The 19,935-nt window shown below is 37.3% G+C and overlaps 3 protein-coding genes across 9 annotated transcripts; 2 read left to right on the forward strand and 1 right to left on the reverse strand.

Annotated features, from left to right (window-relative positions):
• Nucleotides 1-41: 41 nt before the first annotated feature.
• LOC106091611 (uncharacterized) lies at nucleotides 42-13,567 on the reverse strand. 7 transcript variants are annotated; one of them, XM_059361729.1, is made up of 3 exons: nucleotides 4,354-4,559; nucleotides 3,384-3,575; nucleotides 42-670 (listed from the first exon to the last, which is right to left on the reverse strand). In XM_059361729.1, exons 2-3 carry the CDS (start codon nucleotides 3,511-3,513, stop codon nucleotides 204-206), a joined length of 597 nt encoding a protein of 198 aa, XP_059217712.1. In that variant the 5' UTR covers nucleotides 3,514-3,575; nucleotides 4,354-4,559; the 3' UTR covers nucleotides 42-203. The 7 variants fall into 7 exon arrangements, 6 of the variants coding, with proteins under 6 accessions (XP_059217712.1, XP_059217722.1, XP_059217704.1 ...); XR_009396879.1 differs by lacking the exons at nucleotides 3,384-3,575; nucleotides 4,354-4,559 and adding an exon at nucleotides 4,569-4,944; XM_059361739.1 differs by lacking the exons at nucleotides 3,384-3,575; nucleotides 4,354-4,559 and adding an exon at nucleotides 13,398-13,567.
• Nucleotides 6,148-10,416, forward strand: LOC106091601 (uncharacterized). The gene is made up of 2 exons (XM_013258162.2): nucleotides 6,148-6,925; nucleotides 9,321-10,416. Exons 1-2 carry the CDS (start codon nucleotides 6,524-6,526, stop codon nucleotides 10,335-10,337), a joined length of 1,419 nt encoding a protein of 472 aa, XP_013113616.2. The 5' UTR covers nucleotides 6,148-6,523; the 3' UTR covers nucleotides 10,338-10,416.
• Nucleotides 13,568-13,711: 144 nt separating the features above from the next.
• On the forward strand, nucleotides 13,712-19,584 carry LOC106091610 (uncharacterized). Its single transcript, XM_059361712.1, has 2 exons — nucleotides 13,712-13,842; nucleotides 18,148-19,584. The coding sequence occupies exons 1-2, from the start codon at nucleotides 13,810-13,812 to the stop codon at nucleotides 19,276-19,278; spliced, it is 1,164 nt and encodes a 387-aa protein (XP_059217695.1). The 5' UTR covers nucleotides 13,712-13,809; the 3' UTR covers nucleotides 19,279-19,584.
• The last annotated feature ends 351 nt before the right edge of the window (nucleotides 19,585-19,935 follow it).

The raw sequence follows: 19,935 nt of genomic DNA on the forward strand, positions 1-19,935 counted from the left end.
GTTCAGTCCAAAACGCATACCATGTAATTAAAGTATCGATATACAAAGAATGAAAATATTATATTTTATAAAAACAACTACATACACACTCACACACACAGAGAGAAAACTATCAAGGCCAGCCAATATTTTATTAATTTACATATATAGAAATAGTTGTAACTACGTGTTTTGATTCAAGAACACTTCATTTTCATTGAATGTCATTCATTTTGTTCATTTAAGCTTTGCATCATCTCATTCATAATTCTATTTTGATGGAATCTCGGCAAATTTAGAGCAGATTTTAACATATTTTCAAAAAATTCTTTCAAGATAATGTCTTCCGGTGTTAAATTGATTTCTTCTTCTCTATCTAATGGGATAATAGAATTACAGTTGGCAGTGTCATTGCTATTGCCCAAGTCTTCCTCTATTGATGCGATGATAATATCAATTTCATTTGCTGTTGGATTTAAACTGCTCTCACCAGTCTTGGAGGCTGCATATTTCACATAGGGCACCACAAATTCTAACTCTTTGTAATAGGGCCAATCCTCCAATTGTATGTATCTATCTTCGGGATTATGAGTATTGGGTATATAGCGCCGTTGTTTCTTGTCAGCCACATGTTCCAAGTGCTGACGCAGATAGTTAATCAATGAACGCCATTTACATTTGGCATCATCAGCTGGAAAATTAAAAAAAGGAAAAATCCAAAACTAAAGTATTTTTTTTTTTTTTTTTTTGGTCGAAAATTTCAATTTATAAATTCAACAAGCTGACAAAAAGGTTATAAAAGAAACACAAAATTTGTGTCGCCCACATTCTTCCAAGATATTTGTTGTTGGCCTTAATCTTGTTTAGGTTAGACTATAGAGGCAGTATTGTAAAACCACCCCAGCAAAAGACCAAAACTGAACCCCTGCTGGGCTCTCAGTCTCGTTAAGGCTACTTTCGTGTTAAGCGTTTTTTATGATCTTCAGATCAAACGGATCTAGTCCCGAATTTCAGACAACCACCTCAAAACTCTTGCTCCTACAACATTAAAAACCTCGACATTCCATGTCAAATAAAAGAATTATGAGCCAACGTCTGGTGACATTACAGATCTCTTTAGGTGTGCTAATACACTTGCCATCCGAAAATGAAATTTAAATTATTAAGGGCAACAGATGATAAGCTCTAAATATCTATGGCAAATTTCTATTATCTTAAGCTGATATATCCCAGTTTTTTCTTATTTTTTCTGTATTGACAAGTATTTAAAAAATAACATTTAAGCAGATGTAAAGCACATAGACACTTATAAAGTCCCAAATACTGCATAATAGTGGTTAACACCATAATGGTTTGAGAGTACATCACGCCAATATTTCATTAAAAGGTCTTAGGTACGAACGCGTTCCCTGCCGAGCATTCCATTATCTATTCTGTATTGTATTCTATTAACATTAATTTTCATAAAATATAAGAAACCTCCTAAGTGTAAGCAAGCATCTTTGTAAAGTTTGATTTTAAAGAAAGCAAACTTAAATAAGAAATTAGTCCATGTAAGCAAAAAAAAAAAAAAAAAACAACAAATTAAATTTTAAAAACTAAATGTTGGCTTTGAATTTTTAACATGGTAGTGTGGTATTGGCAATACCCTCTGTGGACAGGTTTCCATCATCTTGCGGCCAGAAGCGTCAAGGTGCATCGTAATAATCTAGAATTATCATATAGGTTCAGCGCTACAAGAGAGAACCTCTAGATCAAGCGGCATATCAAGTGGGTCTAGACAACATGCAGCTCAGAGCTAAGCTTCTCGTCACAACGAAGAAGACCACAAAGATCAGAGCCCCAAGTTCCAGCCTGTTCTGTAATAATGCCGTCTTTGTTAACGTCGTTCCGATTTACGTCGTCAAAATATTGGCTCCTACTACAATTTACGTCGTCTCAGTAGTTTCAAATATGACATAACTACCAGATATTGTACCGTAAACAGCTGAGTACAATTTTTTCTCGCGAAGTGTGCACTATGTGTCAACGAGTTTTGGCAAAAAAAAAAATGACATGAAATAGTAACATATACAAAATCAGAATTGCACTAATCACTAATTTTGACAGATAATGCACTCAATATTTTGTTGTTGGGCAACTGCCACTACCTGTAAATTGATATATCTTGGTTTCAAAGCAAAATCGGTCGATCTGTATTTTTGCTTGCTGTTGTTGTTGTAGCCACATTTCCATGTGAAGGCTCCAATAGGTGAGCAAGCTCGTACGGTCCAAAGGACCGATCGCCGTAGAAACATGATGGCTATTTAAAGGTGCCAGTAATTCGCCTTGTCATATCGAGCATCACATCACTCAGTATGGGCGAAATGACAGATCTAGCGCCTCAAAAATTAATTTTCAACTTAACTTCAACTTTAAAATCGGCAAAGTAGGCTCTCAATCGATCACAAACATTCCAATGATCTTAGAAATCGATTCTACATAAGATCTGTTCGCGTAATTTTCCAGTAAAAATTTGCCAGTAAAATGTGCAGGAGAGTAAGAGCAATTTTACTGTCTTTAAAAAATGTCCAGTGAAAATTTGTTGTTTTGCTTGTTTTGGTTGGGTTTTTTATTTGCTTGCTTAAGAAAACAATTTTTTCTCAAATAAAAAATGCTGGACACCCATCATAATTTACAGCGCACGAAGCTACGAATGTCATCCGTGGCGCCAAGTCGCGCAAGACGCTGGTGCCAAATGGAAGCTCTTAATTGATGCTGAAGAAACTGGATCTGCCTGGAGTCAAGTACCTTACAACTGTCCTCAGCCTTTCCGAACGCTATTATAGTACCCGATGTTTGGAAGATGGACACTGTGATCCCGCAATTGAAACCTGAAATGGACACGTACAAAGGGAAGTCGTACAGAACGATCTGTCTTTTTTCATGGTATGAGGCTAAGGGAGCTTTCTATTTGGTCATGTGGCGGCTACAGATATCTTCAATGAAAACAGTGTCTTCATTGAAGATATCTGTATCCGTTCACAATTGGGAGTCTAATTTGCACTAATTTTGTCCAATCCCACTGTGCGTAACTTTTAATTCCCCAGCCAGACCCCTCCTTAACAAATTCAAAGGATTGGTGTTGGTTTCATCGTAGCTCTTTGATGAGGATGATTCCATCAAAACATTTAAGATACCGATCATTGCTCTTTTCTTGGTGTCTAGAAAGATACAATATTTTTATTTTTCGAGAATTTCCAAACAATTACGCAAATTTTGCACTTACCTTCTAATATCGAACAACCGACTTGAGGTAAAATTACTACTTCATTTGGCGAGATTTCTGTACCCGAACACTAGCCGTTGCCTTCATTATAAGTAAATAAAAATGAAACAAACAATATTTTTATTTTTTAACTTACCTCTGCCTTTTTGATCCATTTTGGTGTTAGCTTTTGTATTTTCATGTAACGGCTGCTTTTCATAAAACAGTTGACCTTTACAAAACATTTGTTCATAGTTGAAAATTTCTGCTGGCAAAAAATGTCCCATTCGAAATTTGCAGGTTCACTATTTTCATACTGTCAATTTACTCTCTCTCGCGCTCTTTTCTGCTGACAAAAAAAATTTGTGCAAAATTGATTGATTCGGTCCAGTAGAAGGAACTGTAAGCTGTCAAACACGGCTTTTGCATCATCAAAAAATACGTGGTTATGCGTTTGTGTTAATTAAGTGAACAAAAATAGTTTTTTATGACCAATGCGAATATTTGATTTTTTTTTTTGATACAAATAAAACAAATCGTTTTCATTTTTTCTCGACGTTTTCCAACTTCATCAGAACAGAGTTTATTTAAGTTCCTGTTTAAAATATTTTGTTGTTGTAACAGTGTGTTATATACTAAGGGGGCAGCCCTTGCCGACGAAAGATTTCATCGGTTCAATCCGGTACGTACAACCGGCTGCCATGGAATATTTTGTTGTTGTTGTTGTAGCAGTGTATTAAACACTGAGGGGGCAGCCCTTGCCGACGAAAGATTTCATCGGTTCAATCCGGTACGTACAACCGGCGGCCATGGAATATTTTGTGTTTATAGTAAGTGTGTTCGTGTACCCAAAAATATATGCAACCTTGCACAAATTGTTACTAGAAATCGTTCGCGTACTTTATTTGTTAGCAGAAGAGAACCGGGAATTCGTGAAAGCAAGACAAATTTTAAGAGCTTGCAAATTTGTACCTGAGGTTTTTTTCCCTGCAGAATTTTGAAAATCAACAATTTAATTAAAACAAACTAACTTAGGCTGTTCTTGCTCTCCTGCAAATTTTTACTGGAAAAGTACGCGAACATATCTAGTATGTTTTGTTTTTCTTAGTATTGTCATTCAGACTTACACGACATAGAATTAAGATAAATAATTGCACTTTGAGGGAAATATATACGGTCTAAACTTTTAACTAATATCACAGAACAGTCGTCTTCAAGTTATTGCGATGGAATACTGAAGCTTAGTGTTGTCTTTATTCTCTTTGGTGTTTATCGACTAAGTATGTGATGAATTCATAGGCTCTTTAATGTGTTACGTTTTTTCTCTGTTAAGTACTCTTACTGTTGTAAAGTTTGCCTCACGTCCGCTTTCTTTTATATGTTGTGCTAGTGCTGTCGAATCTTTTTCTTTCTGCCAATCTGCCTAGCGTGCGTCTAGTGGTTCTCAGATATTTTTTGTTGCATTTGTCTTGCTGATTCCTATCACACGTAATTTTGTATGCGACGTTGCGTAGCTTGAGTTTGTCTGCTTTAGTTGTTGTTGTTCTTTTCGTGAAGATTTAGTTGTTTTATTTGGCTTATATGCTTTTGTTGAGTTTTCTTCAAGAATAAGAGAACTGTTGCTGCAGAACTTGCAATGCAGTGGCAACCGCCCAAGTACAACACAAGTGTTTGCTCTCCAGCTACCATTCATCGCTCTATGTATTAGTTGATCCGCTATTCCTATTAACTACAAAATTTCTATACTCACCATTGTTCAATCCCGATTCCACTGCCACTTCATCCCATAATAATCGCTTCTCATAACGCAGTAGCAAAGGTGTACTTAAAAATTCATTTTTATAAAGACGCGGACGTTTTCGTATGCTTTGTATTAGATTGATATGTCGAGTTGTTGTTTTCCGATTGTTTACTTTTGTACGTCGAGTTTCTGCGCAATTATACATTTTTGTCATTGAAAGTGAGATGTAAAATCCTTTCGATAGGTCAAAAGCCAGTTGTCACACTACACCAAAATCTGGAAACAGCATTAAGTAACGGTACCCCCGACAATTTGTTTGCTTCACAAGTTACAGGACTATTTTGTTTTGGTTTTTAGTTTTATTTACCTGTGATGCCATTCTAAGTTGAATGATAACTTATATCGATAAGGTAGATTCATGGTACATCATTTAAGGGTTAAAATTTGTCAGCTGATCAATTACAACATCAACATGTAACACCAAAGCAATAAGTAAATTTCGCTTAGGATATGTCAAAGCATTCCTAATGCCAGCGAAAAACTGCTTTCCGACCTCTCAGTCTTGTATTAAAATATATAACTCGAGTGAACAACAAGAGTTAAAATGCAGAATGATACGATGATTTCGCAGGAGTAGCACTGAGCTTTTTGAACAAAATGGCGGCAACAGTCACGGCAACATTACAGTTTTCGCTTAAAAGAATTGCATATACATTTATTTTCCACGGTTTCAGTTTCAATGATGTTGCCTTATTGTGTGTTGTAATTTTACTTTTCTTTGCGTTTTGGCATCAAATGTCCATAGGATTCCGCAATAACTTAATAAAATTTATCATGCGAATGAACTTGTGCCAACTTGGCTGCGTGACAATTGGCACAATTAAATCATTATCCAAATTGTTCTTGTTGCAAGTTTATTAAACAACTGTTTTTAATCAAGTCATGGGTGATTTTAAATACATTTTGATTATTTAAAATAGCTAAGCTTGTTTTTCTTCGTCAAAAATGTCAAAAATTGGCATAGTGAGAAAGACACCGTTTGGCACAGCAAAATGTAATTTTTTTTCTCACCAGTGTAAAAAAACACCCTTCAGAACATTTTACCATCTCACCGTAGGAGATTGCTGCCGATTGGCACAGCTCCTTTATATACAACCTATTCTGTTTATTAATAGTAGCTAATCAAGATTTCAAGGTATTGCAAATGCAGAAATAAGAAAAAACGGTATAAATAAAACGCAAGTTCCGGTTTGAATATTCACTTCAAGCAAACAGATATACAAGCACAAAAGAGCGCCACTTTAAAATCAATCAGTTGATTGTTGCCGCTCAAGCCAAGTGGTTCGTTTGTCAAGCACAACGGAGAGCAACGAGAAAAACAACGGTCGGATTGCTTTGTTACTGTGTGTGTTTCCGCCCGCTTCACCCCAGCAAAAAAAATAAAAATTGTAAATAAACACACTCACGCACATGTGTTGCGACACCGGTAAGACAACAACAACCATGTACATGTTGCCATAAAAATATCGAGACGAAGAGAAAGATATGAATGAAAAATGTCTGCAGCTCCACAACATCGTCAGACAATTCATTCCATACACAATAAAAAGTTTTGGACCGAATTCTTTTGTCTGTATGAAAGTCAACCATCTCTTTGGGATGTTAACAGTCCACTATATAAAAATCGTCAGATAAAATGCAGTTCCTATGACATTATGGTGAAAAAATTAAAGGAAATAGAACCTGATGCAGATCGCGAAGATGTTTTACGTAAAATTAACATTTTTCGTACCAATTATCGACGGGAGTGTTCCCGCATAACTAGTAGTTTGCTTGAAGGCAGGCCCTATAAGTCAACTCTATGGTACTTTGATCTATTGAGCTTCTTGCAGACAGCCGAAACACGTAAAGAGAGAAAACGAAAATTGATGGAAGACGATGGAGAGAAAAGTATTATGGTAAGTGTTGTCAATCATTATTTTCTATATGAGATGGAGATAAATTGAAAGTGATAACACAAAAACTCATACCAGTAATAAAACTATATGGATACAATTGGATTTTGTAAAATTAACTTAAAAACACAGACAATAGATTCTCACAGATTAATTTTCCCTCTCTCAAAAAAACAAAAAAAAATAAAAATGAAAAATACGAACAGTGATTAGAAATCTGACGTTTTCTTTTGTTTCATTCTTAAGAGTAACCTAAGAGAGGAGAAAAAGGAATTGGGGGAACATAAATATGGTAGAAAAGCACAGGTTAATTAACAATAAAAAAAGCCAACAAGGACTTTAAAAAGTGTTTTGTACAAATAAATTTAAGTTATTAAGCAAAAAAGTGTACACAATCGACTGAAAACGAGCTAAATCAGATTTATTGTTCATACACAGTTCTGTTGAAATATTCTTCTCTAATTTTTTTCCTTTATTTCATTTTGTGCTTATAGAATCAAGCCTGAAAACAAACAAAACGGCTTAATGAAAAAAAATATATGTCCGCTATCGTAGGATCTGATTAAAAACCCAGTGTGAAAAACGTGAATGTTTCTAAGACGTTTCTATGTAAAGTGCAGTATGCACCTCTGGCGAAATTTTCGTTACCATAAGAAATGTATTAACATATCCTAAACGAAATTTTCGTTATCGGTACCGTTACCGAAAATTTCGTTTGCAGGTACGCAGCTCAAATGAAATTTTCTTTGCGTAAAAGGGTGACATAATAGGCATTGGTGAATTTCTTCTTCCTACTCCGAATGAAACACATTCTACACAACTATTTTTCAGTGGCGACATATATGTCTTGGCTGCAACCAAAAATTTCGCAAGAGCTATTTTGCTTACATTTCAAGCAGTGAGTTATATTACAGCCCCTACATCTACGATAAACACATTCTAAATCGAAACATTTTTGGTTATAATTACCATATACACCGATCTTTCGAATACCTTCTTGCCTACTAAAATAATAAATAATTTGATTTTTTATAAAATCATAAAAACTATAATGTATTATAACATTATACATTCCAAATACACTGTTGAACAATGTATTCTATTAAACGAATTATATATCGTTTCCTTCGAACATATAAAAAGAATTTATTCTTTTCCTAGGACATTTCCCGTGTTAAGAATAACGTATTCTGAAATCAATAAGCTATAGAGGCTATCGAACATGACATAATTACCAGCTAGTGTACGGTGAACAGCTGAGTACAATTTATTCTCGCGAGTGCACTATCTGTCAACAAGTTTTGGTTGTATGTGATTATCATAGTAACATAAACAAAATCAGGGCTGCACTAGTCACTGATTTTGAGTGCATGTTTTGTTGGTGGGCAACTGCCACTACCTGTATATGAGTATATCTTGCTATCGATTATATTCTCATACCTCATTGATTACCTTTTCCCACTGGGAATATTAGGCTTTTTTTATTACACAAGTGAGAGAAACAGCTAGCTTTTGAGGAGGACAGTGAAATCCACCACTTTCCACTATTAGTAACAAAAGACTAAAAATAAAAACAATGAAAATAAATATGTTGGCAGTAAAAACTTGAAAAAAATACGTTTTAGGAAATCAAAGAAATCAGAAAAATAATATTTTTAATTATCAATCATCTTTTTCAAAAGCGGTGATTGATGTTATTATTTTCGTGATTAAATCAGGTAAAATTTGTGCAAATTTGCATTCGCATATTTTATTTGCCAACATAAGAGAGCGGGAGAGTGCGTGAGAGCAAATACAGTTTTGAGAGATTGCAAATTTGTGCTCTAGACTTTTTTCCACAGCAGCAATTTGCAGCACCGAGCAGATGTTTTTTTTTTAAAACTAGCTGTTTTGTTTAAATAAAAAGCGAAAGAGATTAAAAGTTGTTCCTACTCTCATGCTAATTTTTACTGGAAAAGTACGCGAACAGACCTAGTGTCTGCTATTCGTTTACTGTTATGGATGCTAACATGGCGAAACAATTAAAGATGGTCTCATTTGTTCAACAACCATCCGTCATCTTGTCATCGAGCTGATCGACTTTTTACCGACACACACAAAGAAATTTGTGTGCGTGTGTGTATACGTGTGCGTAAATGAGCAGAGAATATGCGAGAAATAAGATAACAACAAAGAGAATGCAACCAAAAATCTGACATCTTAATACCTTCAAACCTGGCCGGCTGTTAACAGCTGTTCGTGTGAGACCACCTTTTTAAATCCGCCTTGGGTTGCTTAATAAAACTAGCGCGTTTGAGTTTTTTTTAAGAATTAGGAAGGGATACATTTGTTACTATAATTGACCCCTTAAAACCAAAAACTTAACCCATTTTATTCCTTTGTTTCCATATAATTCCAGAGAAAACGTCGATATCCTTTGAATATCTTAAAAACCACTGATAAATTTGTTACAAATAGAAGAAAGGAAAGTTTAATTGAGTTCCATCTTCAAGCGAACGATGCTGATTACTATGATAAATATCAGGAATCCGACTTTGCTTATGTTGTCGAAGATTTTTCTCAAGATCTGGTGGAGACAAAAAGTGAAAGCAATGAAATGTCCGACACACTTCACATACAGGATGATGAATATCAGCAAGAGGACGAAGAAGTCAATTCACAAACGGAGTATAACTCCGAATATCCCCGATATGCCTTACATAAGAATAATGCAGCATCATCAGCAAATAGTCAAACCTCCATACAAGATATTGCATTATCGAATGCTGTGGTCGTGGGTTCAGATGATGCCGAAAATGGTGATACAATCATAATGACAGATGACGATCTCCAATGTCAAAATGTTTATGAGGAATATGATTCGGAAACTGGTCACGACGGAGTTAGATGCTTGAGTTCAGAAACACAATGGAGCTTAAAAGCACAAATGGCGCCACATCTCGCATTGCCAACAACATCCAAACAGTCGTTACAAATCGTTACACCTGAACCCGTTGTGTCTACTTCTTCCAATTGTAATGACATAATGACGGCTAAATTTGTGCGAGATGTCAAAACTATGACATCAGGAAACTTGACTTCCAGCACTCAATGGAACAAAGTATCGGAATCGTCGGAAATTATTGCCAAATCGTGGGCAGTCCAATATGATGAACTGTCACAGGAGCAAAAGGTTTTGGCTCGTAAAGCCATAAATGACATATTGTTTGAGGGTTATTTGGGAAATTTGGCAATTGGTCCAAATGGTATTGTGCGGTCTAGTAGCGCTGGTCAAAACAAAATTATTCCATCTACCCAATACTCAATTAATGAAGTAGAAAGTGGTGAAATTTATGAACAAGCCACCTCAACGTCGCCAGCAATAGCTTTGGTGCAAGATAATACCTCAACAAATGATCATTGGCTAAAATTATGATAGTGCGATAGCAAAAATTTTTATAAGAATGTACGAAATAAAAAAAAAACTGAAGAAAAACGAGAAATTTTCAAAACAATTTTTGGTTTGTTTAACACTTTTTTTCAATTTAATTTTTCGTTATATTCAACGCATTTTTACTTTTTCGTAGGCAACCCTATATATTATAGGAAATAAAAAAAAAACAAATAAAATGCATATGGTGCAATCCGCCATCTTGTCATCAAGCTGATAGGCGTTTTGTCAACACACACAAAGAGATTTGTGTGCGTGTTTGTGTACGTGCGCGTACATGACCAGATAATATGCGATAAAGAAAAAAAAAGAGAATGCAAACAAAAATCGGACATCTTAATACCGTCAAACCTGGCCAGATGTTAACAGCAGTTCGCGTGAGACCACCTTTTTAAATCCGCTTTGCATTTAGACCAACGATGGTGCAAATCGGTCTATATCATGATACAGTTTCCATTAACGGATCGCCCGATTTTACTTCCTGATCCCTTAGAGAATTCAATTCTTATACGATTGGCTGAAATTTTGCATGATTCTCAATCGAAACCAATTACATATGCGTACTGTATCCGCCAAAATCTAAACAACCTTTCAGATTATTTGTTTTAAATTGATAATTTTTTAAATTTATCTATATCTTCATTATTAAAAAACAAACAATTTCGAACCCAAATAGCTTTTATATAATAGGGAGGTATTTTTGGGGTGGGGCGGAACCCCAAACACATCGCTCTATATTGTCGTGATTGGAAACCTTGTTTTGTTTTTGGTGACTATGAGAGTGCAAAAAATTTTCGAACGAATCCCATTACCAATCTCCGAGATCAGGTATTTGAAAATAAAGGTAAGGGGAAGATCTTTTTAAGGAGACATTTCGACTTAAAAATTGATATCAAATTCGTGCTCCACTCCCAAATCCCTTTAGTTTGAGCCCCATATTGCCATGGTCGGTAAATATAACCCCCAAACACTTGACGTATTTTTATGGCGAAAAGGACTTGAACGAAAACTAATGTCATATTCCTAATCTACTCCCAAATGTCTTTCATTTGAATCCCATATAGCCATGGATGGCTGATATGCCCATTTGAGGCGATTTGGAGTTGGGTCGACCTCCCAATACTTAGACCTAATTGTTCATGCCATATTTGTAATCTACTGCGGAATGCTTTTCATTTGAGTCCCATATTGATAGGAACGTCGAATATTGCTGTTTAGAGGAGTTTTGGGGTTGGGGCGGCCTGTTGGGTACTTGGACCCAAAATTAAATACGATATTCGTTGTCTCCATTACCTTTCTTTTGATACCCATATTGTGCCTATCAGTTCACCTTTGCTTTTGGGTGGCGTTTTTGGGATCCGCCACTAATGTTTCGTTCCACAACAACCTACACAATCTATGAAAATTTTAAGAAAATCGCTTCAGCCGTTCATAGTCAGGATAACAAATATGCCCATTTGGAGCGTTTTTGGGGAACGGGGTGACCCCCAACACTGCGATCTGATTTTGTAAGCCAGATTCGTAATCTACTCCCGAATACCTTCTATTGAGCCCCATATGGTAGTTCATTTTGTCTGCTATTAGAATTTTTGGAATTAGGACTCCTGGGTACTTGGACCCAATTTTTAATACCATATTCGTATTCTACTCTTCAATACCTTTCATTTGATATCCATATTGTCCGCGGACCGACACACTTTTGATTTAGGGTGGTGTTTTTGGGTAACGGGGAAGGGTCCGCCCCCTTTCCGATGTCAAGAAATTATAAAGGCTATTCCTCCTTCCTGACTACAGTCGTAATCTATTCCCGAATACCTTCATTTGAGTCCCATATTGTCATGCTTGTACAATTAACCTATTTTAGGGTGTTTTGAGGTTGGGCTGGCCACCCAGTTACTTGGACCCAATTTTTAATATGAAATACGTACTCTACTCCTGAATACTTTTCATTTGAGTCCCATATTGTCCTAATCGGTACACTTTTATTTTTGGGTAGTACTTTTGGGGTAAGGGGGAGGGTCCGCCCCCCCCCCCCCCCCCCCCTTCTGATATCAAAAAATTATATAGCCTATGTTTCCTTCCACACCGACCTACACAATCTGTGAAAATGTCAAGGTAATCGATTCAGCCGTTTTTGAGTCTATACGGAAAAAAACAAACAAACACATGTTAATTTTTATATATAAGATAATATCGGGCGATATTGCTTTCCAGGTTATTTTTCCGGCTTCAGTTAAACCTTCTTTGGCTTTTCAATTTTCTCGGTTGATTTTTCCAAGGTTTTCAATAGGATTATTGATCGGTGATGTAGGTGGCCATTGCATTACATTGATAATTTTTTCCGTAAACCAAAATTGCAGGCCCTTAGGATGCCCGGGGCCCTTCAAATTGACTCCTACAAAATTTGTTCTGGCTGCGAAAGCGAATTTGTGGACCGATTTTTATATTTGATACATGGTTTGAAAGTGCCAACAAAGTCCTACATGAATGGGATATTGCTTAAAGTGCGCAAAATATAGACCTTCCAATTTATTTTTATTTTAGCCAAATTTATTTAAAATTTCAAGAAAGAAAAATCAAACGTGTAGGGTAGATACCAGATTCGTACTGTACTCCCAATTAGTTTTATTTAAATTTATTTTATTTAAACATTTTTTTGTACCAAAGATTAAGTACAGATCAATCTTCTCTTACTCTCTCGCGTAAATATTAATTAACTATACTAGTATACGCATTGTTGACCGATATTTTTGTTTTATTTCTTAATTTTTAACTCCAAGGGCCATACGGCGCTTAAGGAAAATGTTCTTTATATGAAAAATATTCTCATAGTACTTATCTTATTATCTTATAGCTACTACTTTTTTCAATATATCAGTCAATCGGAGTGGTTAAATTTCTATTTGTATTGGCTTATAATTCCGGAAAATGTCTGCACCCATAGGTTGCTAACAGTACAAAATGCAAGCAAGTACACATGCCAGTGAAACGCACATACATACATGCACATATGTACTTGCACTTCTTATATGTATGTAAATTTACCTGGCATTTCGAGTTCGGTGTCTCTCTTAACACGCTTCGAGGGCCACAGCGGCCATAGTACAACGTCACACATCTGCGCTCATATGGATGAAAACAAATACCGAACCAACCGAACTGTTTGGGTAAGAGCCGGTTGGATGGCTTGCTTGCCTGTTGGCTGGCCTGTCTGCTTTTTGTATTGCTTCGTCGTAGTCGCCCCGTGCTATTCTTGGTTCCATGCATGGCTCTCTGTCTCTCTCGCGTTCTACGTATCCCTGTGTACGGACGCTGCTTCATGAGACAATTTGCCGTTGCCCTGCTTTAGTCGCATTTAAACATTTTCTCGGTTACAACGTTGTTGCCGGCAGGCCCGTGTGTGTATCCACTGCTGCGCTCTGTTGCTCTGTTCAAGAAGATTATTTCGGAAAAGAATATGTCGTATAAACATCATCGTCTGGGGAAGAGGGTAAGTGTGCGAAAAACAGAAAAAAATCATCCACAAGCTATAGGCCTTTATCACACTCCGACCACAGGTTGGAGTCTGTTGTTTTTCTTTTTTTTTTGTTTTGTATGGCATACAAATGTACATATTTATTGAATTGTGGCCCACTGGCGAGGGTACAAGCTACAAAAGCATTCAGTCCATGCATGGACTTTTATTTATTTTTATTAAATAAATATAGCCAAATACCTAAGCCCCTAAGCGGCGCTAATATATGCTCCACCCTCTTGCCATTCTTGAAGATTTGTACCACCAAAACAAAGTGAATAGATTTGATATACTGAATTAGCAGAACGAACGATGTGGTGGGGTACCCATACATATATGTACGTCTGTCTCCCCCCATCAAATATGAGGGTAGATAATACAGTAGAATAACCGAGGTCACAGCGGCTGGAATTACCGAGGTCCACAAAACAAATATTTCGTATGTTTCTTCTTCGTCATTCTTATGGCAAGTTTGGGGGTTTGTCTTGCGAACTCTCTCTCTCTCCTTCTCTCTCTTACTCTCTTTATTTTATTTATTGCGCCTTAATCTCTACCCATTCATTCCCTCACTTGCTGTTGGTTCAATAGTATGTTGAAGGGTTTGTGCATGTGTTTTTTCAGTTATTGCAGTTGAATCAATGTGAACGTTTGCTCTGTATCATTGGCAATGAAGAGGTATGCAAACATGTGTATGGCGGGCCTTATTAAAATGTCGTGGTGCCCATATATATTGGGCCAGTTTTATTTTTTGTACTGTGTAAGGCTAATTATTTAGTTTGCATTATTTGCTCTGGCCAGCTACGAATTTACCTGAATACCGTTGTCAAATTAGATTAGACTTTTTGTTGAGAAAAAAATTGAATGTGCAGATTAGCTGCATTCAAAAGGGGTTTGGCTGTTTTATTAACAATTTTAATTTTGTACAAGTACCTAGTCATATTGTTCAATTGAATTTTCAATGGACCAAATCGGTTCCCATATACAGTGAACAACTGATTTCACATCAAGTGTTTGTTCACCAGATAGTCAGCAAAAGTACAACAGCAGCTAAATATAAAAGTCGACGAGGTAACAATTCCGACCGCAATATAGTTTGCACTAGGTGCCACTTATACACCATTTACAGGTCCTCCGCCATATAAAACAAAGCCAGTAGTAGTATAGTAGACAAGGTCAAAATATATTCATTTACAAGTAGTGGCAGTTGCCCAAAAACAAAATTTTGAGTGCATTATCTATCTAAAAAATCAGTGATTAGTGCAACTCTGATTTTGTGTATGTTACTAGTTCGCGCCATTGTTTGTTGTTAATGTGTGTTATAGTTCTTAACTATAACACACACACATACAACCAAAACTCGTAGACAGATAGTGCACTTCGCTAGAAAAAATTGTACTCAGCTGTTTACGGTACACTACCTGGTATTTATGGCATGGACAAGGTGCCGAAAACGCTTGAAATGAAATAAACCTGGTTTACTACATGAGATTGAGACAAGGCATGGGCAAAGGTGCTTTTTTGAGTATTTGCGCTCAGCAGCTTATGCTGTTTTGGTGTATGCTAGCTCTCTTTACACACGCAGAAATAGAAACAAACTACGAACATTATTCATTGCAGTTCAGGCAATACAAACACATAACGATGAGTGAATAAAATATCAATGTGTTTCTTCACAGACAACTATTTTTGACAGCCAACACTGATACGTTCAAATTGCAAAATGATTTTAAAAGACACGGTTGCTCACCGACAAGCACATATTTAAAACAATAATTATCAACAACAAAAACAAAACATATTTGAAATTAATTTTAATAAAATAGCTATCTTTGAACAATTTTCGTTTCGAGTATTCACATCCGCTATATCAGACATGTTCTCAAAGGAATGAGCGGTACAGTGATTTTTATCATAAAGCGGCTCAGGAAAGGTGTAATCCTGGTGCCTGGAACATCGGATATTGTATCAAGGATAACACAGTGTCCGTAGCCGCCACATGACCAATGAGAAAGCTCCCTTAACCTCACGGCAGTGGTCGCTGCAATTTGGGTAGCCACAATGTCCAGAGGCATAAGATGCGGCTGTGATGCACAAACAAGCCATTCTTTGGATTCGGTTAAGTATTGAGCAGTAGGTGGATTTTTGAAGCGCCGTCCAGCAGACCACAACACCATATAGCATAATAGGTCTGACAATTGCAGTACATGCCCAATGCATGACACGCGGTCTAAATCCCCAACTTTTGCCAATGGCTCTCTTCCAGTTGTATAGGGCAAGAGTGGCCTTGCTTGCCCTTTCCAAAATGGTGGATTTGAAGTTCAATTTCCTGTCCAGAAAAACACCCAGTTATTTTGCGCTTTCTGTAAATGGAACATTCTCTCCACCCAAGGAGACAGGTTCCACTGTAGGCAACTTGCATTTCCTGCTGAAAATAACTACTTTTGTCTTGCACGGATTTATACCCAGACCACTTTCGGTAGCCCTCTTTGTTGTTGCACGTAGAGCTTCCTGAAGTATATCTCTTAGAGTGCTGGGAAGTGCCACGTCATCAGCATACGCGACGACTTTTACGCCTTTTTCTTCCAGAGACAATAACATATTGTTAATGGCTATATTCCAAAGTAGAGGAGACAGTACACCTACTTGAGGAGTTCCTCTGCTGACTCATCTTTTTAGATCCACAGATCCTAAGCCTGCCGTAATACATCTTTTAGTAAGTTATTAATAAACTTTCTTACGGTAGATTGATGCCTAGAAACTCCAACTCCTTCATGATTGACGTCGGTTTTACATTATTGAAAGCACCTTCAATGTCAAGAAATGCTACCATTGTACGTTCCTTGACAACGAGAGAACCCTCTATGTAACCGACTAGGTCGTGCAGGGCTGTTTCAGTGGATTTGCCTTTTCTATATGCATGCTGCTGCCGCGACATCCAGGCATCTTTGCCCAAAGATATGTTTCTATCAACCTCTGAAGAGTCTTTAGCATAAATGATGACAGACTAATAGGACGAAAATCTTTCACCTTCGTGTGGTAGGGTTTTCCTGCTTTCGGAATGAAAATTACCGGTCTATCAGGCACAGCTTCTAATTCAACAGGTGATACATCATCCGGACCTGGCGACTTAAAGGAGTCGAAACTTCGTATTGCCCAAAGAATTTTTGGCTCAGACACAATTCCCCTAATGGCCTCCGACGATTGCATATCAGTGACAACCTCTTCTGGCGACACGTTGTCCGTTGGAGAATTTCCCGGGAAATGTGTATCAACGAGTAGTTCTAGTGTTTCCTTACTCGACATAGTCTATACATTCTCTGACCTCTGGATATACCCCACAGTAATAGGTCTCGGGGACAGAATCGTCCTTAGCCTAGAGGCCTCGGACGTATCCATCACGGAGCTGGAGAATTCTACCCAGTATTTGTTCTGAGCCTTTCTAAACTCGCCCTTATTTTTTCTTAGTTCAGCCTTATAGATGTCATATGACGCCGAACGGCAGATCCCGCCATGAACATTAGCAAATTTTTCACCGATGGCTATCTCCTTACTAATGCAAGCTACATTTGTGGGGTACTGGGACTACACCCGCTTATCTCAACATAGAACCGCCAATACTAAGAGTTAAATTTGACTGAAGTAGGAATAAGGCCTCAATCCTCTTGGCGCCATTTGCGAACTGCAACGGTTCCTGTGAACCATCTCAAATAGAAGACAAAGATGCTTCGCGTGCGTAGACAAAATTAGATATTGTCTAGGCAATACCTAATGGACTGTTATGGCGGAGACTTCAGGAGCCCAATCGCTGGTTGATACACACTTATTAAATGGAAAATATTTCAGGACTTGCTTTAGAATGCTTTAGAGTGCAGAGCGTTTCAAGTTTTAAGCTCAATGATAAGGGGCCTCCTTTTTATAGCCGAGTCCGAACGGCGTGCCGCAGTGCGACATCTCTTTCGAGAGAAGTTTTACATGGCATAGTTCCTCCCAAATGTTGCCAGCATTAGGAGGGGAAAACCACTGCTGAAAATTTTTTCTTAAGGTCTCGCCAGAATTCGAACCCAGGCGTTCGGCGTCATAGGCGACATGCTAACCTCTGCGCTACGGTGGCCTCCATTTACTCAGAAGTACTCAGCCAATTACAGGTTCAGAAGCGGTTATCCTTACAGGTATCTTATTGCTTAAGGCTTTGTATCTTCTCCTGTTTTTAGGGCTTTTCATTTTCATTTGTACCTTTAAAATTGCACAAAATTCATAAAAGTTTCACAACATCCATTTCAGCCCTGCCGATATGTTTTGGAGAGAAAAAAGCTCAGAGATAAACCACGTAAAATCCTTAATTTGGAAGAACGGGTACAGGCGATACGCATGTATGATGAACTGCCGGTTTATCAGCGAGTGGCATCAGCATTCAAATGCAGTTGGGAGCAAATAAAAAATGTTGTGGCAAATCGCAAAGAGATCCTCAAATATTATGCCAGCTGTCAAATAATAGATGTCATGAAGGATGATCCCAAGGTAGTCAGGCACAAAAAAATCAATTTCTTGGGCAATTGCATGTATGAATATATAAAGAGAGCCCATTATCATGAATTGGTAGATATAACCGACGATGTTATACGTGACCGTGCTATGGAGTTTAAGGATATCATAAATATTGAGAAATTTTTTCCGAATCGAGCCTGGATTCGAGACTTTAAGTCAGTTTTTAACATTGATTTGGAACATATGAGTCAGATAATTGTTTCGAGAAAACCACAAAAATCTCTTAACTGCAAGGATATTATAACATATTGTGCCAAAGAAGTTGATCATGCACTGTCATCGCAGCCGGGAAACACAAAAAACCAAATGACACAGGATGCGGAAAGAAATTCAGCAGATGACGCTGGACACCTAAGGCATCCTATATTCGATGGCGACGCTGATGACGATGAACAGGCTGACTACGACGAAGAAGTCATTAATGAAGATGAAGAAGGTCCCACAATTGATTTTGGCGACTACCACGAAGATCAATATGAAAACCTGCAAGATCCAGAACCAACAGAGGAGGACGTAAAGCCTGATGTAAGCATTTTAGAAGATATACTAAGAAAATCAAACAATGCCAATGCCACAGATGTAGATGCCGTTAAAGAGGAGCTTTCTGAAGAAACTCCCGCCTGCGAAACGTATGACAGTAACCCAGCAACACCTGCAGTACAAACGCCGCTCGAAAATGAGACCAGAAAACGATCGATATCTCCCATATCGAGTTATGAAGAGGCACTTGCTCTTATGCGGCCCTTAGAAGATTTTGCTATATGTGAAGAAGATTTTAAAGCCATCAATTTGCTGACTCAGCTAGCAGAGGTATATGAAAAAGCTAAAAAACGTAAAATTGAAGACTCAAAAAGACGAAATCGTTAAATTTTGAATGTTTTTGAAAAAAAATTGTGATAAGTTTATAGGATACAAACACTAATTTGTGTTTTGAAAAATTTTTTTAATTATCTTGAGATGTAGTCAAACTGTTTATGTGAAGCAGCGTTAAAACTCCCAAAGGATTTGATGGATATTTCATGGAATTCTCTTGAAAGATTTCAAGTCATTTAAATAAAATTATTTTACGTATCTATAATTTTAACTTGTACCCTACAGAGAAGAATTTACGGGACTACCTTTATGGCTAAGACTCGAACATGTGCAACAAATAAATCCTTACATATAGTTTAATATTTGTTTTAATGCGTTGTAACATGGAGGCGTATATGGAGGCTTTTTGTAAAATGGATTCATTGATTTGTTCATTGTTGATTTCAAAAAAAGTATGTACATATGAATATGGGATATTTAGAGTACATTTTAAGTACGATATATCTGCTAGGCTGGAAGCTACATGAGATTACCATATCAAAAATCCCATGGCAGCCGGTTGTACGCACCGGATTGACCCGATGGTATACTCATCGGTAAGGGCTGCCGCCTCAGTGTACGTGTTCGTCTTTTTTCGTCATGGGAGAGGCACATCCCGGAGTGCCTTCTCCGCATGCTTCTGGTCCGTGCCGGGATTGAAAAGAACCCCAG

Source organism: Stomoxys calcitrans, chromosome 1 (genome assembly GCF_963082655.1).
Source record: "Stomoxys calcitrans chromosome 1, idStoCalc2.1, whole genome shotgun sequence".
NCBI classification, from domain to species: domain Eukaryota; kingdom Metazoa; phylum Arthropoda; class Insecta; order Diptera; family Muscidae; genus Stomoxys; species Stomoxys calcitrans.

Excerpts from the sequence above, each read along its gene's own strand:
- LOC106091611 (XM_059361721.1), bottom strand. The coding sequence starts at position 5,181 with ATGACAAAAATGTATAATTGCGCAGAAACTCGACGTACAAAAGTAAAC. Across the intron at positions 671-4,976 it reads GGAATCGGGATTGAACAATG|CTGATGATGCCAAATGTAAA; the intron begins GTGAGTATAGAA and ends TTAATTTTCCAG.
- LOC106091601 (XM_013258162.2), top strand. The coding sequence starts at position 6,524 with ATGTCTGCAGCTCCACAACATCGTCAGACAATTCATTCCATACACAAT. Across the intron at positions 6,926-9,320 it reads ATGGAGAGAAAAGTATTATG|AGAAAACGTCGATATCCTTT; the intron begins GTAAGTGTTGTC and ends ATATAATTCCAG.
- LOC106091610 (XM_059361712.1), top strand. The coding sequence starts at position 13,810 with ATGTCGTATAAACATCATCGTCTGGGGAAGAGG. Across the intron at positions 13,843-18,147 it reads ATCATCGTCTGGGGAAGAGG|CCCTGCCGATATGTTTTGGA; the intron begins GTAAGTGTGCGA and ends CATCCATTTCAG.